Source organism: Pezoporus wallicus, unplaced genomic scaffold (genome assembly GCF_028554395.1).
Source record: "Pezoporus wallicus isolate ANWC-B61680 ecotype Strahan unplaced genomic scaffold, APGP_CSIRO_Pwel_v1 contig_11175, whole genome shotgun sequence".
NCBI lineage: Eukaryota > Metazoa > Chordata > Aves > Psittaciformes > Psittacidae > Pezoporus > Pezoporus wallicus.
The window spans coordinates 235,301-263,236 of NW_026641536.1; the positions used below are offsets into that span (position 1 = coordinate 235,301).

At 42.2% G+C, this 27,936-nt stretch overlaps 1 protein-coding gene across 2 annotated transcripts; it reads right to left on the reverse strand.

Annotated features, from left to right (window-relative positions):
• Positions 1-249: 249 nt before the first annotated feature.
• On the reverse strand, positions 250-26,602 carry DHRS3 (dehydrogenase/reductase 3). Of its 2 annotated transcripts, none has more exons than XM_057424174.1 (6): positions 25,490-26,602; positions 4,309-4,452; positions 3,898-4,017; positions 3,118-3,356; positions 1,967-2,092; positions 250-787 (listed from the first exon to the last, which is right to left on the reverse strand). In XM_057424174.1, exons 1-6 carry the CDS (start codon positions 25,682-25,684, stop codon positions 703-705), a joined length of 909 nt encoding a protein of 302 aa, XP_057280157.1. In that variant the 5' UTR covers positions 25,685-26,602; the 3' UTR covers positions 250-702. The 2 variants fall into 2 exon arrangements, with proteins under 2 accessions (XP_057280157.1, XP_057280158.1); XM_057424175.1 differs by lacking the exon at positions 25,490-26,602 and adding an exon at positions 12,844-13,001.
• Between the last annotated feature and the right edge of the window lie 1,334 nt (positions 26,603-27,936).

A 27,936-nucleotide genomic window follows, 5' to 3' on the forward strand; every position in this document is an offset into this window, starting at 1 on the left:
AGTGACAGAAAGAATCTTCCACTATTCAAACTATTCCACTATTCAATGCTCTTTTGACGGAGCATTCCCCTCCAGCCTTCTCAAGTGAAGTAAGACAGCTTTCCTGAGCCCAGTACAGTCCTTCCAGACAGAAGTCCTGGGTGGCCCTTATCAAAGAAAACATTGCCCCACAGTTTGTTCCTTCCCTGATGTGACTTGGGAACAGCTTCATGAAGGGATGTAAAGTGAAGGAAGGGAAGGAAGCTTCCATTAAATGTCCATAACTTTTAGTTCTTCGAAGTATTTTTTAAGTTCCTCATTGAAAAAGCTGAAATGAAACCAGAAGCAGTTTGTAATCACAGTTCCTCTGAAGAGGGCAGAAAGAATGCATGGGGTGTGATGTGCTGAAACAGCCTACAGACACTTTAGGAACAAAAATTACATCTTAAAACTATGAGTAGATTTAACAATTGAACTCTAAAGAATTAACCATCATATAAACATTTCACACTTTTTGTTTTTCTTTCCAAGGGTCCATAGTCTAGTTTTTCAATCTTGTGCAAAGGTCATGTTACTATGGATATGACCTGCAAGAAATGTGTTGCCTCAGAGCAGTGCAAGTCACATGAACAGGCTGAAAGCCAAGACTGCTGATTCACAGCCTTGTCAGGATTTTCATGCTTGTGCTGGTTCCACTGAAGAACAGTCCTTGCACCATTAAGTCTATGTTCGTCCTTTGAAAGTATTCATGCAGGTGTAGCTCCCAGAAAACTTGTGGATTTCTTCAAGTGCTGCCTGAGGGAGAATGCTGTAGAGAAGCAGAAAGAAAATCAGCAGACCAGACAAACAAACCACTTAGTCTGTTTTAGTAAGAGGATGTGCAAATATGCATTTATGTACACACATACATAAGCATACATATTCTCAAAATGAACCACTGAGGGTGCACAGACAAAACATGTCAGTATCCTGCTGTTGAGTAGGTCTAAAGGGAGAAAGTTCTATCAAGATGCTCTTTCTCCACAGAAATATTTATCCAAAAAGGTCTGTAAAAACTGCAAATTGGAAGATACCATCATGTTTTATTCCTCCCCAGTTCTGTGTAGAATCTTGAACCCTGAAATACACAGATACAAACTGAATGCTTTGGTTAACCTGCCATCTTTTTGTGCTAGGCATGTGCCCTTGTTATCATAAGGCATGGATAGAGATCTGATTCCTGACAACTACTGTAAAGGAAAATGGATTATTAATTCTTACATTACAAGAGAAGGAGAATGGCGTTTTTTCAGCCTGTAGAACTTATGGGAACTTTTGAGAGTATCACAGAGCAAAGTATTTATTGTGAATTATTTTTCTTGTTTGCAATGCAGTATTGTAACTATTTTCCACAGAAATCTCGTGACCTTGTTTCAGTTCCTGACTGAAGCAGGTTTTTCAAAGGCTTTAATGGAAACTCTCATGGAAACACAATTTTACATGTCCTTCCTCTTTAGTTGTTTCAGGATATGAAGTTATGACTTTCTTTCCTTGGGGACTTTAAAATTCCTGTTCTAATCATACACAAAAATACTTTTTAACAGTTTGATTACTTTAGCACAAGGAAATACAGCCGTGATGTACATACCTTGTTGTGCAGAAATCCTTTACAACACAGAGCCTGGAGCCCAAACAGTGGCTTACTAAATCCAAATCAGCTCCATGCATGTTAATTGTTAAAAAATTTCCTAGATACAAATACTAGTTCAGACCTCAGGAATCCAAATTTGGGGAGTGAAACTTGTTTCATAAAAGGGTCATATCCAGGCAAAACATCTATGAAGGGAATCTCAAGTAGTTTTTGCTTCTATATGTCTTTCTTGGGAAGGGACGGACAAATCTGATCCTGGATATGGGGTTACGGACAAACTCTTTGACAGACACAGAGGGACTGTAAGCCAGTCTTGCCAAATGGGTGAGGCTATTGCTGGGCAAAGGAAATATTTACCTCTTTAGGATGACAAGAACATGCATTGTCCACGGAAGGAGCAGGAATGCTTGATTCATCTGAACTGCTTCTACTGTCCTCCTAGCCACTGTCTCTGGCTTGAGAGGAGGAAAAAGGTTAGGGAACCTAAGTAAATAAAGTAAAAAATAAAATAATTATTTGTTAACCAACCTCATGCTTTAAGATATCACTGTCCAAGTCCTGTTACTCACTAAGCTATCGCTGGTTTCTGGCATTCAGACATGCCCAAAGCAGGCTGGAAGAAGCAGAAAGTTCCAGTTTCAACCAGAATACTGGAAACGGAAAACCCAGTTCCAACCAGTACTGCTGGTTTAACTAAACGTTGTGAATGTACATGTTGGTGCCTTCAGGAAGAAGTGGCAGAGTGTGCTCAGAACCTCGATTCAGGGATTTTCTTAAACTGCATGCAAACTAATCCCAAAATGCTGTCATTTCAGTGTTGTTGTTTTTCCTCTTCCTCTCTATTGCTCTTTGATTGATCCAAATTCTTGACAGGTGAAAAGTACTGCTTTTAATACCAAACAGAAGGCTTTTCCCAGCTCCAGCAATAGCTTGACACTGCAGATTTTCTTGTCTAGCAGAACACTAGCACTAACTGTATTAGTAAGTTACTTTGTCCATTGTAAAAGATCAATTTGGTCAACTTTTAGTCTTTGAATTTAGCTTGTTGTTTTAGATTGAGGTTGAAAGGGGAGGTACTGACAGCTTTACTTCAGGAAGTGGCTGTCGTTCCTTTCAGTAGAAAGAATTAAGTATTTCAATGAATAAAGAAGGAATTTGTACTGTTAATTCTCAAGTAATTTGTAGACTGCGCCTCTTAAATGACCTCAGCTTTCAGATTACCTCCCTTCCCTCTGTGGTGACTGCATATGGCCTAAATGCACTCAGGGAAAATAACTTTCAGCTTTCTATGCAGAAGCAAATGTCTCACTTGGTAAGGCAGGCTGTGTGAATATGCCAGCAACCAAAGGAACCAGTCTGATGAGTCCCTGCTGGCCTAGAGTGACCCTCTGTTTGCAGGCAGCCAAATGAGACATCAAATTCTCTTAACTAAATAAAGCATTAATTAGGAGTGTATTGTGATGATTCATTTAAGATGAGATGCTTTATTCTAGTTCCCCTTGACTGACCTGATTCTCATGCCCTGAAACATCTCTGTGCTGGTGTGAAAGGGCAGGACTGTTGTGGCATTCACTCCAGGGCAGTCGAGCAGCCCTAACGTCAGGCTCTCCATAAAGGCAAAGGATGAGGCTTTGGAGGTGCAATAGTCAATGGCACCAGGGATAGCTGACAAGGCCAGGACAGAATTCAGGCAAACGATGTGTCCCTTCTGCAACTCCAGCATCCTTGGCAGGAATGCTTTGGTGGTCTGAAGAACAACAGTGTTAAAAAAAGAAAAAAGTTTGTTCAGCAGAGATACAACAAAAACAAGAGTTACTTTAAAAAAAAATAAATAAGGTGACACAGAGACAACAAATTGTGCTGTTCACTATGCTAGCGAAGAGTGGGACAGGACCTTGTTGCTTTGTCATTCTCTGAGATTATAAACAGGCACAGTTTGTGTAGAAACAAAACAAAATCTCTCTCCTCTGATGGTCCACACACGTCTCTGTACAGAGCACTATCCTCTGAGAGCTCAAACTTTCCCAAAAGAAATCAGATGTTTTACTGGAAATCAGAGAATGGGGCTACAAGAACATCAAATACTGTCACTACTGGGAAAAATCAAATTTTTAGACTTTTTTTCCCTTGGCTTTTCCCCTCACATTGTTTTTTCTGTCTCCTTTTCACAACAGACTGATTTTACCAAGCATTGTTTAAAAAGACCTAGTAACAGCCAAGTTTTTGCTGGCTCCTGTCACTCACTCCCAATTCCAAATGCATGTGATTGGTACAAGAGTTCCTCTTACCCAGAACTGTCCCAGGGTGTTTATATGTTGTGATTTGAGCAGTGCATCATCATCGCTGTCCATCAGGCTCTTCCCATGGACCACAGCAGCATTGTTCACCAGGATAGTGATATCACCCACCTTCAAAAAAACCCAAATTCCGTGTTACAACTAATATCTCTCCTTGTGAGCTGGCAGTCACCACTAGATCTCAGTATCTGTTATTACCTAAATATGTTATTATTTTCCTAGCTTTCGACATTCTTGCTTATAGGGCTTGTAATCATTTAGAACAGGTAGCTGGACTCTATACAACACAATCTGGATGGTTACCCCTCTTTTTTTCCCAATATGCCAATCTATTTTTTTCCTTATCAGTCAGAGTCATTACTCAGTGCTGTCCACAAACAGTGCTTCTACACAGACACTAACCTTCTCCCGCACAGCTTTGGCCTGCTGATAGACCTCCTCTCGATTTCCTACATCACAGATGAAATAATGACATTCTGTCCCCATCATCCTGATTTCCTCTGTGGTCTCCTTCAGGCATTTCTCAGTTCGACCCCACAGGATGATCTGCAGCAAGAAACTTTTGTTAGAGTCAAACTGCTTCTGCTTCAAATCTAAAATAATTAAAACATGCTTCCTAACTTCAACAATTTGATGAATATCTTTGTTGTGTTTTCACTGCCAGCCCTTTGCATTGTTTCATTTAGAACAATGATTTTCTATTACATGGGGATGGGACTTGAGTATCCTGAAGGTAGCTGTATCCCAGTGCTGATACACTATTGGCAGGTTCTTTACAAGCAATACAAAATGCCACATCTTTAGCCTAATGCGACAAATCTGTGAAACATTTGGCGAATTTTCTGTATCACAGAATTTCAAACCTATCCCTGATTTTGCTATACGCACACGAAGATAAATTTCTTCTAAAATCCCAGACCTTCCTATATATCTGGTATGTCATCTGCTTCTTGTTCTACATTTGGAGACAGCATCTGCTCTGCAGTAAAACATGTTTTTTCAGCACATCATCTGTAACTTTTTGCAGTGCTGTTTGCAGGCTGGTGTCCTAACTGCAGTTCAAACAAGAGATTCATCCTGATACATAGATCTGAAGTGAGAAATTTCAAGCACGAATTCATTTTGCAACTAATATATGCAAGATCACTCTTGCCATTCCCATTTAACACAGGAAAGATGATACAACACTGCTTGTACAAAGAACAACTGTGAATATCCACAGAAACAAAACATTTCATGCTTCCATCGCTGTATTTCAAACATTCATCTACCAATAAGAAGATTCAACCAAAACATTTTTTCCTGGTATATAACCTTCTTTTCTATTTTTTTTTAAGGTTACTCACCTGGGTTCTCAACCCTTTCCTAAATGAGTCAAATTTATAACAATATAAATCATTACTACAAATAATAATTTAATCCCATTTATAAGTCATTGCTACATCTGTGAACATAAACACACACAGACTGATACAGTTATAGTCTCAAAATCACCAAAGGGCTAATAAGTTGGTTAACTAGAAACTTCAGAGCACGTATAAATACACCAGAGCCACTTCATGGGAAATCCTATCTCAGGTGAAGTAATTTTCAAGGAAAAACCCATTAAAAACCTTCAAAACTGCAGGAAAACATCTGGCTAAAAATGGGAGCTTGTGTATTGGCCTGTCCTCGAAAGCCTCAGCACATCACCCGTAGCTATCAGACTCTGGCATCTGCACAGAGCTTGTAAAACCAATGGCTATTTACTCACTGCTGAACTCAGAGCTAGACTGGGGGATAATTCTTATGCCTACTCTGCAGACTTGACAGGAAACCAAGAACATGTGAGAAATTTCACAAGCTTTCAGGAAATATTTACAAAATACCATTCAGCTACAAGCACACACATACTTGCTCTCTCTTTCACAACCTACACCTCTGTTGGAAAGGGAAGAAAAACATTCCAAAATGTCAGCCTTAAGCATCAAGTCTGATGCCTACTCTGCAACAGGGTGAACACTTCAGCCTCTTAGGACTGGATCAGTCAAATGAGACAGTAAAAAATGAACTGACAAGTTGAAGAGTGATGGAAGGTAGGAAAGGAAGAGAAAGAGAATTAATGCGGCAGACAAGGCCAGATTGGACAGACATGGGCGACATGGTCTAGTGTGAGGCATCCCTGCCCATGGCAGGGGGTTGGAACTGGATGATATTAAGGTCCTTTCCAACCCAAACCATCCTATGCTTGTATGATTTTATGACAAGAGGAATGAGGCAACAAACAGACCTCACATACCCAGCACTCCAGGTTTCCCACTGCTATTGCAAAATAAAAAGTAGATCCCTCACTCTTCACTTTAATCTGTTTCAAACATCCACACAGCCTCCTATTCCCAAGAGCTGCCACTGATGCGCTGGATGTCAGGAAAGACATGGAAGAATCGTAAGCAAAGGATGACCTGTCAAAGGAACATCTGTCTGTGATGCAGCTCTCGGACATAACATTTTTTATGTCCGAACAGTTACTTTGGGACCTTTAATATCCTACAGGCAAGTCTTGCGAGGTGACCCCATTAAAATCCGGGCCCTCTGGGGAAGACAGAATTTGCTGGTTCTCCTGCTGACAGCATTAACTTCAGCACTGATTCTTTTTCCATGGGAAGTTTTTGTGTCCTTGATATTGTTCACACTCAGGTGAAAGCTTCAGCCTGAGTAAGAAAAAAGCAGCAAATAAAAGGACATTCTTTTGTGAGAGGGGAAAGTTCCCCAATGACACAAGAGGTTTCCTGCCGTCACTGCTGCTACTTTTTACAGATGGATAAAACTCAGAACTCAATACAACCTGCTTTTGGTCCAAATTCAAGCTTGACTGCTCCTACAAGACATATAAGACTTTTAATTTCCTTCTGACATCTTGCCAAATTAAATTGGCAAGGGCTTCCCTCTGGCCTCTGAGGGTATCACATCTTACAGAGAGACAAGACTTTCAGTTGCTGCATTAGCTTCCTAATTGAGGTTTCTGTTGCTCCTGATCTCTGTCTTTACAGAAGACTTTGGCTTAGTGTTCCTTTGTAGGCAATACTTGTCTCCTCTTGCCTGCACCAGTTTCACCAAGGTTCTCCTAGGTCTACTATTGTGGCCTGAGATTTCCTACAAACCTCCCTGCTCTCCTGAATTCACCTCCTTCTGCAAAACCTGCAATTAGGTGAGTTGCTGCTCATGAGCTGGAACTCATAAGGTTGGGTTATTTGTAACATTCTTACTAAATTGTCAGGGAGAATTGTGCATGTTCCCAATGCTCCTGAACAAACCCTTCTGCTCACTGGAGGCTTAGGCCTGGAGAGAATGACTTACAGACAAAGAAATTCCTGCTTGGGACAGAGGAAAATGCAGAGAAATAGAAGAGAAAGGAGACACGGCATTCCTCATTACGCAGCCTGTCAGGATGTTGCACAGCCACCCATTCACGGTTAATTTAATGGTGGATAGAGGAATATTTAATTTGTGTTTCAGATAAATTCTTGGACAGACAGTTTTCCGTCCTGGAAAGAATCCAGCCCCACTTCTTCTCCCCTTTCAGCTCTCATCATACTGTCCTGCCAGCCCCTCCCTACCACACTAGACACGCTTTCCTTTCAGAGAGTTACTGACCAGAAAATTGCAGAGGGCAGGAGCCCGGGGAGGTTGTTTAATCCCCGTGGCAGCTCCTGGAGGCTCCCTGCCCGCTGGTTAGCCCTGGGTGACCCGGGTGGTTGGCAGCCAGGGAGGCAGGTGGAAAGTTACAGCAATCCCTTGTGCTAGGGCTGTGATGAGAGCCGGGCAGCAGCAGGACAGGCGTCTTCCTACTGTCGGGTGTAGGAAAGCAGAGATTTATGGTGACAGAGGAGCTTAGCACGGCCTCCTCTTCATTAACTTGAAAGTAGGCAAGGGCTGTGACATCACAGCTTAGTGCAGATTTTCCCAGGATTTATTCATGAGTGAAGTTTTGCAAACCAAACCTTATCTCTAGATCTTCTCCCCTCTGGCAAGTCACAGAGCTCCTTATCTGGCTTTAGGAAAATCGTTTCAGCTGGAGTGGCAGGCTCTGTAGACACTGCATCCTCTGCTCCCGGAGGAGTCGTTTAACTTTGGACTTAATCTGCTAATGAGACATGCCCTGAGGTCGGAGGGGAGTCAAAAGGAAGGTTTTAGCTGCTGTTGCACTAAGGGAAGGCTTTCTAAGAGAGGCCTGCGCTGGCTCTTGGCCAAAAGCCCCAACCATGACTGTAGGTTTAGATCCTGATTTGCACCGTAATAGAAGAGTTACGCTTTTGACTGGCCACAAAATCAGATAAAGCCACTAATTTATATAAACAGGTCTAGATTGAAGCTACTATCAACCACAATATACACACATGATCTATGCTTCCAGAGTCTTAAGTATATTACTGGTGCCGGAGATGAGGTTAGAGCTAATTTTACATCATTTACAAGGCTATTTAACTTGTTTGGTCTGATTTTATTGCTAGCACAGTTCATGAGCAGCAGAAAAGGAATGCTGCCCTTTTACATCGTCAATTAATTTGGCACTGTATCTTCAGCAAACCCGCTGTGCTTAGAACTTATCCCTCCAGTGAACTACACCAGTATTGGAAAGGTGTCCCACAACAAAAGCATGTCTGAGACTGAACATGTGCCATTTCTTGATACTCCCCTTAGATTATCTGGGTTGTATTTTAGCATGGACTTGTTCCCTCTTAGTCTTTTCCAACACAACAACATGTGTTGTGATTAGCAGATAAAACTTCCATTCCAAAAGCTTCCACAGTTTATGATTCATGAAGCAAATCTCTGTATCAGTTTGGAGATACTGAAAGATGAAAGTGTTGCAGAGGGACACTGCAGTGCTCTGCCTGCCTGCTCACAATATTGCTGCCACCACAAATGAAGCACAACTCCTACCCACGGATCAGCTGAGATAAGTAGCTGGTAGGTCAACACATTTCATTCCCCCTTTCAGCCTCCTTCCTAGTCCAGTGAAACAAAAGTTGCTGTGTTTGAGCTGGTACCTGGAATTGCACAGCCACCTCAGCCACCTTTGTTCATACACAGCACCCTTCTGCATCCAGAAAGTTCCTGCATGCTTTTAGGAAGTACAAAGTGGAGATAATCCACTTAAGTATGTCAGTCTTACTCCATGTATTTACAAAGCCTGGTGGTACCAACTCCCAGTTGGTCCTCTGAAGAAATGCATTCCAGTGTATCCCATAATCCTGGCTGGGTTTTGCATACGATGAGAAAAGCCTCAGAATCATTCATGTGTTTTGCCTGTCAATGGCATGAGGGTATTCTCCTCCACCCCTTCTCCTCTCCTGCCCCAGGGCAAAGCCAGACAGGTTCTGTCAGGAGCTGGGCATGGGAGAGGCCTGAAGAGAGATGACTGGAAGAGTGAAAGGTGTGGCCGTGCAGTGTGAAACACCAGCCTTTGCTTTGGAAAGGAGAAAAGAACCTGAGGATGCCTGAAGTAGGTAGGTCAAAATACTTAACCCAGAGGCTTAGTGAAACTTGCATAAAAGTGAGCAAACAAAGCAGGCCGGTGGCAAAATCTTCCCAATTCCCACAGTGGAAAGTGAATATCAAAGTATAAGGAGTTTACAGGTAGGCCTGGGGGAATCAGGAGAGTAAACCTGTTCTACCCACAAGCTTTTCTAGGTTAGTATTTAGAGGCTGTAAAGACATTAGACTATAATAACTGAATTTAAATTTAATCCTGTCACCATGGTAAACACAAAACACAGACTTTATTATAAACGGCTTTGAGTTCAGGCCAGGAGTAGTTTTTAAGAGAGAAGTGTTAAAAAAATTACTGTTAATATACAGTAATGAGATTAAGAGTTAGGTCTAAAGACACTTCAGAAGGCGAGTAAAAGCATGAATTCCAATTCCTTTAGTCTAGAATCATACCTTTTATTACTTTATATGTTGATTTAGCACTCAATGGGATTAACATTATTCACCTAAACCACAGCCAGATCCATTTGTAGCCCAGCCACCCCTTTCTTCCTCTGAAGGAAACAAAACAGCACCTAAAAAAATCAGCAAAGTATGTGAACACCTGCCTGCTCTTCAACAGAGACCTTCCTTGGAAAGAAAATGTGTAACTTGCTGTCTGCATAGAGGTATTTAAGAGCAGCTCCCTCTAAAGAAGCGAACAAATGCCTACTGTTCTCACAGTCAGGACTATTTAAGGACAGGTGGCCCCATGCTGACTTTTTTCCAGTGGTTTTTCCAATTGCTTTCGTCTGCAACATGAACTGGGACTCCAGACTGCCTTGGGAGCTACACTTCCCAGCTCTGTTGTGTAGAGCAGTTGAGGAAGGGGCAGGGTGAGGGGTTGTTTGCAAGAAGAGGTCACGCAGGAGTCAGCCTTTACAATCCTATTAACGCTGGGACAGGGTCAAACGGAGTGCACGTTCCAACCAAAGCACCAAGTGGCCACAAGCTGTCACCCTGTAAAGGGTCCTGGAAGCTTTTGTGGGGAAAAAAAAAGACAGATTTTTAATGGTGAATGTCTGCCACAGCACGTGTTGGAACCGGCCTCTGCTCCAGGGAACCAGAGCACACAAAGAAATACCCAGCCATAAAATCCTCTGCTACAACGCAGAAAGAAGTGGCCTATCTGGGGGATGGGGAGAGGGGTAAGGTTTTTCAAGCTGCATATCTGAGGTAAGGCTTTGTAGATATCTACCAAAAGAAATACAATACTCCACCCTGTAAAAATAACTAGTGTGCAGCCGCCTCCGTTTGCTTGGCATGCCATCCAAATAACCCACTTCCATATGAAAATGTCCACAGAGATCTCAGGAAATTGTGGGGAGGGTAAATATGCAGGTGCAGAAAGGCCTTTTGTACTGCGAGCACAGCAGACAGGATGAAGGGATAGAAAGCCAGTAAGTAACATTTCAAAAGGAAAAAACAGAAATAGCTGGATCTCTGTAACAGAAATGCCATGATCCAACAGGGTAGAAGGTTTGCACATTTCAAACGCAGCAGAAGGTTTGCACATTTTCCTTCCAAAACCCTGCATTATTATTTTTACTTACTGCACACACTTCTCAGGGTAACTGGTTCGTAACACAGGGAACGTTAAATGTTCACATAATACAGTTAAACATTTACTAGGACAGAAAGTTATGTTGACACTGAACTGTAAGACTGTTTGTTTTTGTAGAGCTAAAAACAATCAGAAGTTTAGATCACAGGGTAATGTTAGACATAAAGGGACGTGTGAAATTAAAAATGCGGATCCAACGCAGTGTTATTTCCATCACCTGAGTGGGTGAAAATAACTCCTAAAATTGCCTGGTTCAGCCAACGGTGAACTGAAAACTGCTGCTTCTTAACTAACCAAATGGAAAAGTTAGACCTAACATAACTTTATGGAAAAGAAGAATTAAACAGCAACAAAAAGGGTGCCAATAGAACCGGCCTGTTAGAGTGTGCCTTTATATTTCTGAGATGAGTTCTGTAAAAGGGGCCTAATCTTAATCTGCTAAGTGGTTTTAACTGGAGTGGCCACTGCATCGCCTCCTTGGAGACAGCGCTGAGACTGCTGGAGCCAGAGCCCTGGGCAGCCTACAGCAGGGTCAGTGGTACTGGGTTCCCACTCCAAAATGGGCAGCTTTAATCCAGAATGGGAAATGCATTAGAAGCTATGAGGAATGAGGAAAGCCACAAGGAATGTTTACAAGCCTGAGGAAGACCTAGGCAGCCAGACAGCCCCAGCTCTTGCAGGAACATCACAAAATAGGAAGACTAGGGGAAGTGTTTCAATTTATTAAACTGAAAGAAAACAGACATAGAAACCAAAGGATGAATAACATTTCTAACGCTGTCATTATAAACTACCCTCCAGGAAGGTCTAAAATATGCTCCAGATCATCCACATGCATAATATGATGCAGCTCTTGAGTGAAAAAATAATTTCTCCCACGAGGCTACTGGAGAAGTATTAGGAGTTAAAATAGCCCACATTAAATTCGTACATAAACTGAACACTGGCAACAGCTCCAGACATGCTCCCCAACACTCTCCTGTCTTTGCCTGCAAAAAAGAGAACTGCTTCCATTTAGAAAAATCTAAAAACTGTCAAAAGGAGCTTTTCTTATAAGTATTTTAGTCAAAGAAATAAAGAATACCGCTTAGAAGAAAGCAGTATTTAAATGCTTACCAGTTTCCTGTCTTTTTATGTACCTTTCTAAATGTTATTTTTTAATGGTGGCTGTTGCTATGCAACAGGGCAGAATTTCTAAAATCTATTCGTTGTACAAATGTCAGTTTTCAGCACAGATTTAACTCTCTCAGCCTAATAACTCAAAGAAGGAGGATGGGGATGGGAGGACTGCAAGCTCCCAGAGTATGTATCCCCAAGGGGTACAGCAGGGTGATAAGGGTCTTTCACTTACTACTACACCAATTTTGCCAATACACTGTTAAAATGAAGCAGCTACCCTGCTTGTAAAACATGTAAACAAGTACAGCTCTAGTTAAACACAATATCAACATGTAGAAACAATAGTTCTCACGATTACTTTTACCCAGAAATGATCAAGCAATTCTAATCACATTCTGCTTCAATGACACTATTTAAACTGACCAGGCAATCATAAATCAAGCTGCAGCATATCAATAAGTTACAGCTCCCTGGAAGTCACTATCCTTTGGATGTGGCTGCCTATCACAGGTGTGCTTTTTAGGCCACTGCAATGCAAAATGAAGCTAATTCACTTTAACATGAACATAAAATCAATTCAGGTATCACAGAACATATCGTCCAGTACAATATATAATGTAACCTTGACAGTACCTGGGGTTTAGCCGAGGAGGCAATAATACAATATTGAGGCACAGTAACTCCTTGATGTGTTCAAAGTCAGTAACAAGCAGAGCTTGATGCTGTGAGGGTTTTCTACTTACCAGGAGACTGCAGAGCACTGGGGATCTGTAAACTACTTCAATGAAGTGTGCGAAATTGATCCCTAAAAACCAGGCCTAGTTTGGGCTGACTCACATTCACTGTAGAACAATCTTTACTTCCTCTGGAAAATAGTTATAGGTACACAAAAAGACAGACCCAGATGACTTACATGACACAATCTGCAGGGGTGCTGACTGACAGCAGTCAGTGGGAAATCCATACTGAACTGTCATGGTTAAAATTGCCCTTAGTAGCCTAGATCCAGAAACAAGTAACAGTACTTGGCCTAAATCTGTGACTCAAAAGCAAACCAAAAATATTTTTAACTGGTTTTACTGATTCTAGTGGCTAAAGCAGCCATTCTGACTTCATGTATTGCAGCACAGTTCATCCCCATTACACTGACTCCTTTCGACATGGATCTTTTTTCAATCCACAACCAGTGTTCTGATTATTGGGTTGTACAAACAATCTCAATGACAACAGGAAATCCCATTCTTGTAATAGAATTTCAATGGTTAAGGATTTTCAATCCATTGTTTTCCCTTTTAAGCCATTCAGGAAGAGAAACTGAAAATGACTTTACAGAAGGAGAAGGGCACTTTCTGAGTTCTCTGGTTCTGCAGAACTGCTGGGCTAAACCAAGATGATGACAGTGGCTGAAGCCACCAGCACAGCACTTCCTCTGTGAGAGCAGTAAACAAGTGCACTGATGTCACGAGGAGCTGGCTGACCCAATGATGAACTCAGGGCTGTAAAGGAGATACAAGGTGCCAGATCACTACGTGCACAAGCTTCCCACACACACGTGTGGACACACATGCACATCCTCACAGCAGAAATGGTGTCACAAAGTAAACTGCACTGGTTGCATATCATCATCTAAGGAAATGAAACCCTGAAAAACCCCTTTGATGGCTGAATGCTCTGCTTTTGAAGAGGCAAACCTCTTGCTTCCATAAAGCACACATTCAAATCTAAACACAACATAGACAATTGTCTCCAAGGGGCCTGGATTAAAATCAAATAACAAGCAACACAAAGAACACTCTGCAACACTGCACAACCAGCGTACCTCAGAACCCCAAATCAGACAGCTCTGTTCACTGAGACAGGGCTCCTGTGTTTCCCAAGAGTCTTGGAATTGTTCTTACATCATTTCTGACAGCTCACTGTGGTCAGAGCCAGCCCTGTTCTATTACCACTTTGGGAAAGAAGCACTTGTACCAGCTGGATGTCTTTAATATTCTACTTGGAAGAATGAGCTCTTCTCTTTAAGGCAGTAAGCTGGGTTTTGTCCTCACTGGTGATGGTTTTTTTTTAAGAGGTAGGGCTTACAGAATTTGAGTTTGTACTCAACATAAAACCAAGCTGCTGGAAGCAAACGTCAGGATTTCCTATCCCTGCTCCAAAATGCCGCAGCCAAGTCTCACCCAGTGAATGTGCTGATCAGAGAGACAAGTTGTCTCTGTTTACTACTAGCAAAGAGATTAAAATGACAAATCTGAGACAAACACTAATTTAATCTTCACATTGAAAATTTGTGATTGTCCACTGTCATTGTTGATCCATTCTTTCTAAGGGCACTTAAAGGTGAACTATGCAGTATCTTTACAATATCCACTCCCATTAAGTTATAGTAAGTCTAGTATATTTGAGGTTTTCCTTAAGGTCCAGTTAAGCAATTGTCTAACAATTCCTGCGTTCAGGTAATGTGGTGCAAGTCTGTACACTTGGGTGTGATTCAAAGGGCAAACGGAACAAAAAAACAATTATAGTTACTTAAAATACTGTGCTTTTGTAACTCCTGACTTCTTAACGTAGGCCTAGCTATGGAGGAAGCATCTGCTGTTCAGTGAAGCTTCCAAGAAACACTGAAATGAGGTTTTGTTCAGTGTCTGAAGTTTGCACCTGGTACCAGTCAGCACTCACAGACATTTGGCTCACAGTTTCAGTCCAGGACTCACTAGGAAAGAAGATGCATCTAAATGACAAACAGTACTTGTTGATGCAACTGGTGGAGTCTGGTATCTGTGCTGACCAAGAGGAGGAATGCTGGCAGTCAAGCCTGAACTCCATTTGCACCTATTTTAAATGGCTGCTTCATTTAGATAAGGGATGAAATATATTATTCAGGTCTTACAACTACCATCCCACCTTTATAGCTTACATAGACTCATCCTAACCTGTGGCTAAAAATATGTCATATTACAGGATAATCACCCTGTATCAGCCCAGGATCTTTCTGGGCATCATTTTATACCACCTCACAAGATGTATAATTGTATGTTGTTTAAGTGTACTCAGAGGTCCAACTGCCACTGATTACATACAGAGAGCCAGCTGTATCTCAGTCACATACATAAAGCATAACTGATTTCAGCAGAGCTGCATTTGTGCTTTCAAACACTATTTTATTGCTGTAAGTGGAGCACTGCCACGTTTGTTCAGGCAGTGTTAGACAACAGAAACCCCAGTGTTACTCAAAACAAGCTCTGTGGCACTGTATTCAATAACTTGTAATTAAGGTGGCAGCATAAGGGTGGCTGTCCATAGAATCCTTCTGTAATTATGCACAGTTTATGCCTAAGCTAATAGGATGAAGAGTTTAAATTCTGGCAAGGTACCCATCTATTCCCAAGTCTATTAATTAGAATCAATTTAATCTCCACTGGAATAAAGGTCAAGCAACATGGATCTGACCCTTTTCTGCTGGCGTCAGTGTTATCAGCCAATGGATCTGGCAGTGCCTGGGTCTGACTTGTTTGATTCTTTAGCATGTTGACATAATGCTTTGAAGAACAGGGTCTGGGCCCAGCTAAAAAGATCTCTCTAATAATTTCTGCTTTATATTCCTGATAAGCACACAGGTTTATGAATTCCAGAGTTTGTTCTCTCTTGGTGGGCAGCTCTGAGGCTGTTCTCAGTCTCCCTTTCCTACACAGTACCTTACAGGAGCAATGGTATTGGATTTGTATGTTCAATTCAGTCCAGAAATCAAAGTGAAAAATGAACTTTAAAAACTAACGAACATTTGGTAATGGATCTTACAGCAAACACTCAAAATCAATAAGCATTAGCTGACATTTTCAAACCATCCAGAAGGAAAGACACGGAATTTCTACATGCTTGTCCAACTTTTATGGAAGGAAACAAAGGAAACTACCATCTTTTTTTCTTCTCCCATAGTTCCTGTAAAATTAATGACTACTCAGTGGAGTTATCATCATCATCATCTATTTGTCCTAGTTCTCTTGGGAAAAATGTCCTAATACTTTCATACCTCTCAGCTTACTGTAAGGCTGTGTTCCTGGTCTGGCTCTATGATGTAAAATCAGCTAGCTCTTGATGTCCTAACCTTGTGTTTGTTCTCTTTGAATGCTGCTGATCTGTTTGAGGAATGTAATTCAGAGTGTTCAGAGTTTTCCAAGTGGATTTTTACTATCCACTGTATAGTATCACCCTATCAAGACAGGTTTCCACAGCAAGATAATAAATAAATAAATACATCTATATATCTACCTTTGATTCCTTCTAAACTTTTTAGTCAGAATGCTTAGAAATGTGCACAGGGCTTATGGCCACACTTAAAGCAAATTGCTCAGCCAGACTAATGAGACATTAGCTCAACAGCATGTTGAATTCATTTTACAATGCAGTAAAACCTACCTATATAAGTCAGTGCTTCAGATGGAAATAGTGCTACATGTCTCAGGCAACTATTTCCTAGCCTGTGCCAGACTCATGACAAAATGCAACAGAAATACAGCAGCACATTTACAAGTAGGCGAGGAAAACACACAAATAAAAGAGGAATGGATCACTTCAGGTAAGCAAGGTGAAACATCATAGACTAAACCCATCTTGTCATCTGTGCAATTCAGAAAAGGAGCCTTGTGCTTTCTTGGTACAAGTAAGATGAAGATCACAGAATGACAGAATGGTTGAGGCTGGATGGGACCTCTGGAAGTCATCTGCCCCAACCCCCCTGCTCGCAGTCCCAAACCTAGATCACTGCTTCAACCAGGTCAACTCTCACTTTGAATCGCCCTGCCTCCCCTTTAAGCTTTCCAGATCTAAGCTTCTGTATTGGCTTTCAAGGCTGCTATCCCCACATTCCTGATCACCTTTCATTTAGCATCAGATCTCCTATTGCAGCCTTTTCCTCCCAGCATTAACTTTTAAAAACCCCTTTGTGTTTTCCACCACACTGAAAACATTCCCCAAAACTCTTTGATGTTGCTCTTCAAATCCCACCTTAAAACTTCCATTGCTGTGATGCCTTTCCAAAAACTTCAAAACAGCCAAATGAGTGGTGTTGAAACCACCATCAGTACAGACTACTCCATTTATATTCAGTTGTTGCCTTTTGTTTCATACCTGTGCTGTAAATCCTGAGGTAAGCATCGTTCTAATGTCCTTATACAGCTCATTTAGTATCTTTATGCTAAATAATTTCTGGTGCATGAGTGGGTTTCTGAGGTGCTACAACAATGTTAATATATGACCTCATCTTACTTCAGGATTTCTCACAGCATTGACACAGTCCTTAGCTTTTGTGGAAAGCCTCATTTAACTGTCTTGGTGCCAGCCCTTAAGAAGTGCTGGCTTTTGGTGTGCCAACACAGCAGTCTCACTGGGACAGTATTTTCACTCGACATCACTGTATCCTGATGTGAGATGACAAGCCTGTTACTCTGCAAGTTTCACTTCTTGTTAACATCATTTATTCTCCTTACAACATACCCAGTAACAAAAGACAGGTATGTTCTAAATTATAAACTAAAACAGCTCCGTCCAGAACACTGCTTCACAGACATCAACAGATCTGATAGCAGATAAATTCTGGCTGTACTTGCCAACCAGAGACATTTTGTGAGGGTGTTATTCAAAGGGATGGTCTTGGCACAGGCACACACAACAGGCTCAGTGCCATCCGAGCCTGGGACTTGGAACAAGGGTTTTTCTGCCCATCCTTAAATTCAATCAACAAGGAAGCGTGCTGCCAGCAGGAAGCTGTTAAATAAAGCTGCTGTCAGTATAGAATCTTTATAGAAAGAAAGTTTTTCTAGAGACCATAAAGCCACTCAATCAAACCTATGCTCTCACAGTTTACCAAATGTTCCAAGTTAATATATTATTTTGCATGACATGGAAAAACATTCACTCCCCAATTCTTTTCATGTACTTCTGCTTACTGCTATGTTATGACATGCTCTAATAGCTCAATGTAAGATTAAGTGCTTAAATTTAAATAAGATTAAAGTAACCATCATTAAAATATGCCTGAAACTGTTCAGTTCCTCTGTTTGGGGTTTTTTTTCAACCACACACACAACAGGAGAGATTAATTACCTAGAATCTGATGTGTGCACTACTGGTAAATATTCCCTTATTACTACTACTATTTTCGTACCTACAACATAGAAAATGCAAAATTTCCTTTGAAATGACAGTATTTTTCACTTTAAGACATGTCAGATTGCCTTTTCAGATGCTTATTTGCATCTCTAAATCACTACAGAGAAATCCATTAGCTACACAGACTGTATGTCATTCTGGTATCTCAGCAGGGCATAAAAAGCATTCAGGATGTGGACAGATGGTCTCTTGACAACGCTGTCTTAGTACTGGAACCTAAAAATACATATGTAAATTTTATGCTGAGCCTTTTAGAAATGATCATGCACCAGGCCAACTCAACATCTGTTTGTGCAGCACATTCACATACTGCATTTGCATGGGGTATAAAGTACATTGGAACTGTGTCCATTTCTTTTATAAACATACTTTTAAAGGCTTTCCGATTTCTTTATGTTGCAGCATGGTGCCTGTTAAAACCAAGTACATGGGGATTAATCGTCTTCCAGGAAGAATGAGTTTCTCTCAGCTCTGAAATGATGCAATTTTAAATCAGCTCTATTCCTTCTATCAGAACTCATCTCTGGGGTAGCCAGATCAGGTCTATTCATGTTCTGCATTCAGAATGAACTGCAAGGTACATGTCAGAAATCAGTTAGTACTTGCAGAACACAAATGTCTACTTGATTGCTGGTGCAGCTGCAGTACGTTTAAAACCTGACAGGCAGCAAGCAGAAGGGTTTCCTGAGTACTTCAGGTATGCTCTCCTCTCTTCCCAGCTCCATTATCAGCAATGATACACCCTTGTACATGACCAAAGAAATGTTTTTAGGTTTGTAGCCCAGCTGGATGGAACTCCATGGCAGATTAAAATTCCTGGGCACTAAGAATTTGATGTCAGGTTCTTATTTAGGCAAGAGCTAACTCTCAAATACAGTATAGTAAGAGTATTCTGCAGGATCTGAAAGTTGAATCAGGGATGAATGTTGAGAATGACCAAGATTTTAAAACATCTTAGATTAAGAACTTTTACTGAAATCTGTGTGATATGCTTTTAGCTATTGTCCTACACGCTTAAAAAGGTCACAACTCTAAATGACTTTGAGCATCAGTCTCAGTATTTTGCCCTCTCTTCAGGAGATTAGTATTCATTTCCTTTACAGCTCTAATCACAATGCAATTAATATTTTATCATATAGCATCGGTTTAAGTTATAAACAAGTATTTTAAACTCGGATATACTTATACAAACCAGGACAATGTCAACATGAATCATAAAGACCAAAGTGAAATATTCACTGAACTACAGATGCTGTTTGTGTAACTAATGTGGGAGGAGCATGCCACTGGAAAAACTCACTTCAAAACTTGCCAAATCTCCCATTACTGGGAATACAAGGCTAACATCTAAGACTCGATACCATTTTTTACATAACCTCTCTGCAATACTCTCATCCTAACCACCATTTATAGTCAAAAATCTCAAGCAGCTAAATCTCTGCAAGTATACAAGACTCAAGCACCTGCAGCTCCTCTGTGGTTTTCAGTCCTGTTGAATTCAGTGGAACACTGTGGGAAACTGGCCCCGTTTCAGCAGCAGCGTGGGCTTGCACAGCTCTTATCCCTTCCATGGTGTTCCTTCATCCACTGACTTCTTATTACAACCTTCCTAAATGAAGACATTAAGGTCTGAATTTAAAAATGTTGTGAAAATAATGATGGAAGGAACAGTTGAGATTTCAATTTTGGTTTTTTTTTGTAGCCTGAACAAAATCAGGAGTAATAGAAGCACAACACAAACCAAACCACCACCACCAAAAAATCCCTGATCGCTTTTCAAAGCAGAAGTTTAAGAATTGCCTTCAGGATCTTTGTTCACTATCCCATAATCATCACTGATTATTGCATTTGTGGTGTTCTACAGCTGCCCATCACACTGCCATCCTGTTAAAAGCACCTTGCAGACAGAACTGTCTAGACTGCAGTGATGACAGAGCAGGGTCATGGCTCTCAAGCAGCGCATTCCACATGAGAGTGAAGCTTCTGTTTGGTGCTGGTAGTGGTGATCCCAGCTCCCTGCCATCCTGCAAGGGCTCCTGTCTGTCCTGCTACTCCAGACTGCTTACCTCATCACTGCACAGGCATTCAAACCCTCTGGTCTCTGTCTCCTGCAGGACAGGAAGTGGATGTCCAGAGGACAAACCAGTGAAAGGAGAGATCTTCCAGTGTATTTATGAGGTGATTTCTTGCACAGTGAGGAATGTGAAGAACTGGTCAGCTCCTCTCTGCACTACTGTCACACTGACCCAAGGGCTGCCCCTAACCCATCTGGCATTTTGGAGGCATCTCTCATGCCAAAACACCCCTGATTCCCTAGAAGGCCTCTGTTTTGTTCAACAATGGTTACTGAAAAGCTAAACATATCACAGCTGGAGGGGAAGAAAAGAAAGCCAAATAGGAGCACAGAATATACAAGCTGTGAAAGAAACTGAGACCACAGAACTGAGCACAAAGGAACATATCCCTTGTAGGTATGCTACTGAAGATCCATACTGCGGATTTCTGAGTTCAGAGCCCTCCGTGTAAATAAAAACCCTAAGGAATATCAATGGGTTTTGACCAGTCTCCTAATAGAAAAGGCCTAAGAAACTCTTCCAAAGTCACCGTCAGATAACTTTGAATACTAAATATACATACACACATTGCAAATCTGTTTCTATCCTATAATTATATCTTTTTCAGTTACTTTTTTAGTTTTGGTGACATTTAATAACCCAGAATGTCTAAGAATCAAACATCTCTTTCCTGTTCAGTCAGACCTCAGATTAAACAATGTGTGAACAAAGTAAGTAAAAATTACAAGGAATGTTTTTAGACCTCAAGGAAATGCCTGAAAACCTGACAAAGAGCAAGACATGCAAATGACACACAAAAGACATACGAATCAAAACTTCATCACTGGAGATCATCAAAACCAGGGCTGACAACTCTCTGGCAAAGGGGCTGTAACAGAAAATGCTGTAGGAAAAGCAAATGGCTTAGAGGAAACCAGAATTATTTTTCAACACTTAAGCACCAGTGAATGAACCCATTGAGCCCCTACGTCCCTCTGTCTACTCACATCTGTAGAGGGCTGTTCTTCTACACAAGATATATTGTTCAAAGGGGCCAGTCCTTCCAACATTAACTCGTTTATGCAGTATATTCTTTGCAAAACACCATTAGGCTTTGGAACTGGATTTTTATTTTGTAGGCATTAAATCATAAACTCATAAAAATCTCTCCTTCTCTTGTTTCATTAACACCAATCTACTCTGCCATTTTGGCTCACCACAGAAAATCAACAGGTAAGAGCTTTAACAAAGCTCCCAATGTGTAAGCCTGAGCCAGAGACTGTTCATCATGTGCTTTTAAGGTGTAGCCAAAAAAATCTTAAGAGTTAAAGCCTACAGTAGTGAAGATCCTGAATGCTGCAAGAAGCAAGCAAAAAGGTACCAAAGGCAGTAAGTACATTTCTCCAGTAATTCAGCCACAGCAAAGTAGCTCCTCAGCCGGCACTTCTGAATCTGGCCACATCTCTGAGAAACAGCATGAAAGCTGAATTACAACACTTGAGTACTTCCAGAGAGCATTCAGTGCTATCCATCCTTCATAATAACACTAACATGTCCCCTATCATCTGTAAACCACTCTTCCTCTGCATTCAGCAAATTTGCACGCTTTTGGTTTTTGCTGGAAGTGCTACAGGAAGCATTTAAATACACAATGCCTCCCATGACCAAGGAGTTTCTGAAAACTTCTACCTGAAAGTAAAAAGGGAGTATGGATCCTTTGAGCTCTTAGTATACACCTGCACAAGGATGATCTAATGATTAAAGTTGCGCATTGCCTAAAAATCACGGGTTGTTTTAACTGAAAACAAAACAGAAGACACACACTTTCAAAACTGGAAGTACAACTGCTACCGACCACTTTGTCCCCTTATTGGCCATCTCATCAGTGAGGCCAATGAACAACCACGAGAAAAGACACAGCACCTCACAAGGAAATGTCGCCTCAACATTTCTCTGTCCAAGTCTCATTGAAGGCACAATGGCAGAGCAATGGATTAAAAGAACGAGATTAGAGAATGGGAATCAAGACTGATTTGCATGATCATGCCCAACAGACTTCTGCTGGATTGAGAATTTCACCCTCCATGCTCAACTACGGAATAACAGAATGAACCAAATTGGAAAAGACTTTTAAGCTCATCCAGTCCAGCTGTTCCCCAGCACTGCCAAGGCCACCCCTAACCCATGGCACTGAGGCCTCGTCTCCACAGTGAGTGAACACTTGCAGGGATGGTGACTGCAGCCCTGCCCTGGGCAGCCTGTTCCAATGCCTGAGCACCCTCTGGGGCAGGAACTGTTCCTCAGCTCCATCTAAACCTGCCCTTGTGCAGCTTGAGGCCATTTCTTCTTGTCCTGTCAAGAGGAGGTGGCTGAGAGAAGAGACCAGATACCTGAAAGGAGGATAGAGTCAGGAGGTATCTATCAAGCAGAAGACACTGTATTTCTATTTATATGAACTTGTTTTGAATTTATTTCTTGCCATCTTCATAGCTTTAAATGCAGGATCAAATTTTACAGTAAAAAATGTTGCAAGTGTGACTATTCATAATCTTAGTCAGATACAACACTTGTCATCTGACGCAAAAACTGCTCAGATACACCTTATTCGTGATTAACAAAACCAGCCTGGGAAAACAAAGATAGAGTGCAAAATGCAATCCAATCCAGTCTAATTATCAGAGAAAATTTCAGATGCTAACAGCCTCAACTAACCTATGTTTCAGAAGATTCTAATCTCAAAAATATGGTTATATATCGCCGCCTACCTCCAAAACTCCGTCACGATGTCTATGTGCGCAAGCGCATGGTGGGTTACGCTGCACACCCCCTATTAGAACCTGAACCTTTATGTTCCTGTTTCTGTTCTCCCCTAAGTAACAGTGTGCTTGGCCTCAGAATTTCAGGCCTTTGGTGGAAGTGTATTTTTTAAACTTGGAATATTATGACTATGAATCTGCCATGCATTATTAATGATGCTCAATAATTCAAGCTTTGCTCTAACTTGATTGTTTAAGGCAAACCATATAATCAAAGAGTAGTGCTGAACAGAGGTCTTGTGTTCTACATGGAAACTGCAACACACAAAGTCAGGGCTGAGCACAGAAAGCAAGCCAGAAATGAAATCTCAGCGCAAAGGGAATTGAAACTACTACATCCATGTAAAACTGTCCTTAAAAATGGGAAGGAAGCCAAAAAAAAAGCCTACTTTAGTGTTGCAGGGAAAATGTGCCACTACCAAAGGCAGAAAGGCAGTGCCACTGCCAGAGAGCATCAAAACTTGCCGCGTGCCATATTTGACTTACTGGATAGCCATGACGGAACTGAAAGGAGAATCTAATTTCAACTCAGTAAAAGCAAATACTGGATCACCTTGATGACAGACATGAAAAAATCACATAACGCAACCCCCTCAAAGTTCTAAATAGTAACTAGGAACCACACAGCATTTCACAAGATCACAAGACAAGTACAAAGGTTCCCAATAATCATTTTCCTTTATCTTTCCTTCTAAGATACGTAGAGATGTTATAGATAAGGCATACAAATGAATTACAGTCTGTAGCTGTTTACAGTCATTTCATCCTGAGCTCTGTATCTTGAAGAGCTCCCTCTCCTTTGGCCCATGTCACCAAGTTCATTAGGGCTGATGGCCATTGTTCAGTGTCCAGCTCAACTGCAGCTAAAGCAGCTCTGGAGCTAGCTGGAGAATGGTGGTACTTCAATACCAGAGCTCAGGCTAGCAACCAGCCAGGCTAAATAAATAATGAAGCATGGTATTCTAACAGATAATATAAATACACCTCCAGCAAATTGCTTGGGTCCAAAGGTCAGGCAACTTGTTTGCTCTGTCTTCCAAGAATTTGTAAATCTCAACATGATGTTTAAACACAAACATCTACAAACATCAAAGTTCAATGCTGACATATTTTACACCTCAAAGTTGCATGCCAGAATAGCTCTATACCACACAGAGAAAACTGCAAAGCATGTGTAAGGAACTGACAAAACAGTATGCAAATTTTTCTTTAAATATCCTCTCATTCTGTATTTTTCTCCTTCTTTATTCTCTCTTGACTCTCATTCATCCTTTCTCACACAGAGGAGTATTTATGCAGCTGTCTAATTTCATGATTCCTGCCTTTCATTACCCATAAAGGGGGAGATGAAACTTTAAATCTCAAGCCTTGTTTCAGGGTATGTGTGGGTTTGTATTCCTGGTTGAGTCACACATATGGAGACACCTGTAGTTACGAAAACACAAGGTTTGAAGGTAAACCATCAGTTCCTGAGCTAGAGAATGGACACGCCAGCTACACGGGTATTTCCAGGCTGTTGTGCAGACAGACCAGGCTCTGAGACTCTCCCCCTTTTCCTCTCCCCTAAAGGAAACCTGCAAACAACCTCATAGCTCCTACTCGCATTGTGTTTTTCTTCCTTGCTAGGTTCTCTTTTGTCTTATTTTTTGAACAGCTCTGGACTGGCCAAAAGCAAAAAACAAGGGACTTTGGAAATCACAAGAAATGAGTCTTGCAAGTGGAAAACCACTGGGGTGAAACTGAACCCTTCTCCCCACGTTCCCAAGAGCCAGGGCTGCATACACCATCTGCCCGTTTCTGAGTCAAGACCCCTTGGGGGGTGACAAGCGTAGTGTCACATTGGGTGACAGACAGTGGCAGTCTGGCTGTGCCCAAGGAGAGCCTGAGGCTGGCACCAGAGATCAGCTGCACCCTCCCTGCTTGTACCCAGTCTTAGCAACCAGGACTGCCAGGAAGCAGCCTATGAATAGAAATGCAAGCGAGCAGTAGCTTCACGCCTGGGAATCACCTAGCTCTCCTCTCCCTGACACATGAAAACCTTGGCTGGAGCAAAAACCTCCACTTTGTCAGCAGAGAATTCACAAGGGAAGCCCTTTCTCACTATCACATTTCCTTTGATGAGCTGGGAAAAAGAGAGGATGCAAGGAAGGAGGAGAGTGGGCAACTTCTGAAATGTAAGTCAATGTAATGGCTCGGCACGCTGCGTTTTCAAAAGATTAGTGCCCCTTCTCCCCTCTCCAAGGTGATCCCATCAATCCCACCCAGAGAAAGGGCTGTTAACCTCTGAGTGGAAGGCTCCGGAGCGGAGCGGAGCAGAGCAGCAGGTGGGAGCTCCCCTCACACCCATTGCTCACCTTCCTGGCTCCTCGCTTTGCGAACTCCCTGGCCAGATGCCGGCCGATGCCTCTGCCGCCGCCGGTGACCAGCACGTTCTCCCCAGACAGGTCCCGGAGCTTGGGTGGCAGCACCATGCACACGGCAGCTTTCACCACCAGGTAAACCATCTGCACAGGGAAAAGCAGCAGAGCGCCCAGCCACTTCCAAATCATCCTCTTGTTCCAGGCAAGCCAGGAAGGCAAAATCCTCTTCCAACCCTTCACGAAACCAAGTTGACAGAGAAAGAAATCCAATACCCTTCATGCACCCCCAGATGGGTGACAAGTCTTCCACCCCCTTCCGAACCTTGGGGGACGTGAGATTCCTGGACTGGCAGAAAGCCTTCTCTCCCCCTAAAAAAAAAATGGGGTAGGAGTAAAATAGTACAGAAGACCAAGTCACTCCCCTGTTTCTTGATGAGTGTCCTCTGGGATTGTCACATGCAGGTAAAATGGTTTCCTTGCTTTTTAACGGAAAGACAGGGTTTTTTAAATTAAAAGAGAGGGAAAAAAAAAAGTGAAATTAAAAGTAACTATCCATCCCTCAGCTTCAAGGACCAACATAAAAATCCAGTATCCAAATAGAAGGCTTTTATATTTAGAAAAATAAAATAAAGCAGCCTGTGTCTCCAAATTTCAGCCTGCAGTGCCTTCCAGGCAGCTCATTTCTATTCTTAGACTCAGGAAATTGCTTAAATAAGACAGAACTGCCAGGACCTTCTTTTTAAGAAAGGCTCAACTCAGGGTAAGGTTGTTGGTTTTGTTTTCATATCTATAAATATCGGTAGCCGTTCGGTCCTGAGCCGGTTGCAGAGGCTGAGCTGTTATCAAACCGCCTCTCGCTGCCCCCTCGCCGGGTTTTTCACTTGGGAGTATCTGAGATCACAGAGCAGGAATTACGCCGTGCACTACTTCAGCGCCGGCTCTTTCTCATTTCTCCCTATGGCGCTCTCCGGCTATCACAGCCGCAGCGCTGGGGAGGTTTATATACCCCATTAAGCCTGATTGACAGTTAAAGTGTTGGGGAGCTCTCACTACTGTTGCTGTGAGTGGCTGGCTCGGCTCTCCCCTCCCCCGAGCTCTCCCGCAGCCGCCGCACAGCGGCTCCAGCACGCAGCCCGAGGCGGGCGCTGACTGCGAGTCGGGGGTAGCTGCGTGCTACGGCGGTCCCCGGGCTCCGCCACCCGGGCAGGCAGCCCCTGTCCCCCACCCTGACTCCCTGTCCCTGGGACCCCCTGTCTTCAGCCGGACCCCCTGTTCCCCCACCCGGACCCTCAGCTCAGGAACAGGCAGCGTTAAGGCTGAGTTCAAATCTTGGAGCTCGGGCGCAGAAGTATTGGCCCAGGATGAACTGGTGTGGAGGGGAATGGTTCCTTCAGCGCCGGATTGCCAGGCTGGATCCAGCTAACCATCAAAATTTAACGCTGGACCAATGTTTTTATGGACAACACAAAAACTCATGGATTTTCCGTGCTGGAAGATGTTTGCACTGCTGAAAACTGGTGCTGGAGTAGTGGGACAGTAAGAGGCAGGCTCGGTACGAAGGAGGGAGACACTTCCTCATAACAAAGAATGGGTTTTTCTCTCTACTTTCCCAATCCCTTTTTGTCCAGTTAGGAGGGCATAGTTGCAACACAAGAAGGAGTCCATAGCACTTTGGACTCTGTTGTAACAGGAGAAAGGGCAAAGCTTCTTGCAATACTGCCCCCCAGCTTGGTTGTTGGCGCTGTAAAGCACGAGGCAGGTATGATTTGTTTTAGCTGCACTGATGAAGCGTTTCTGAGGGGGATCTAACTGCACATCTGAACTGAGAGCACTGCTGGAGCTTTGACAGCGACCAGAAATAACCTGATAATCCAGTATGCAAAGCTTTGAAGGTGTCGCAAAAAGCTCAAGGGTGTGAAACCTCCTTTGCTGTCTTCACAGCTGAGCTGGAAAGAGCTTACACTTTGCATCTGTATATATCATTAAGAATGTGCTAAAATGAATCCAATCCCACGTTAATTCAGGAGGTCGGGTCTATATCCACTATCCTGGGAAGCCATCTAGTGGTAAAAGCTACAATTGCTGGAAAATGACACGTTTGAAAGACACCTTCCAACTTCAAAGTTACTAAAGCACCACTGCAATGGAAGTGTATTACACAACCAATATAAATTAATTAGGAAGCTGAGTCCCTTTGAAAAGAAATTCAGTTTTATGCTGTGGAATCAATCAGACATTTCTGGAAGTAGGCAGTGTTCAAAGGGGCCACAAGGTAAGTGTTCAGGGGTTATTTGTTCTCAAAGAGTAACCGAGTTTCTGGTGTCACCCACATTTAAAATCTTTATCACACACGAGATTTTTAACATAAAATATGACGAACATGTAAATCCTTGTATTTCAGCTCTGTTAAAAGTTCCACCAAAGTTTTCAGAAAAAAAAAA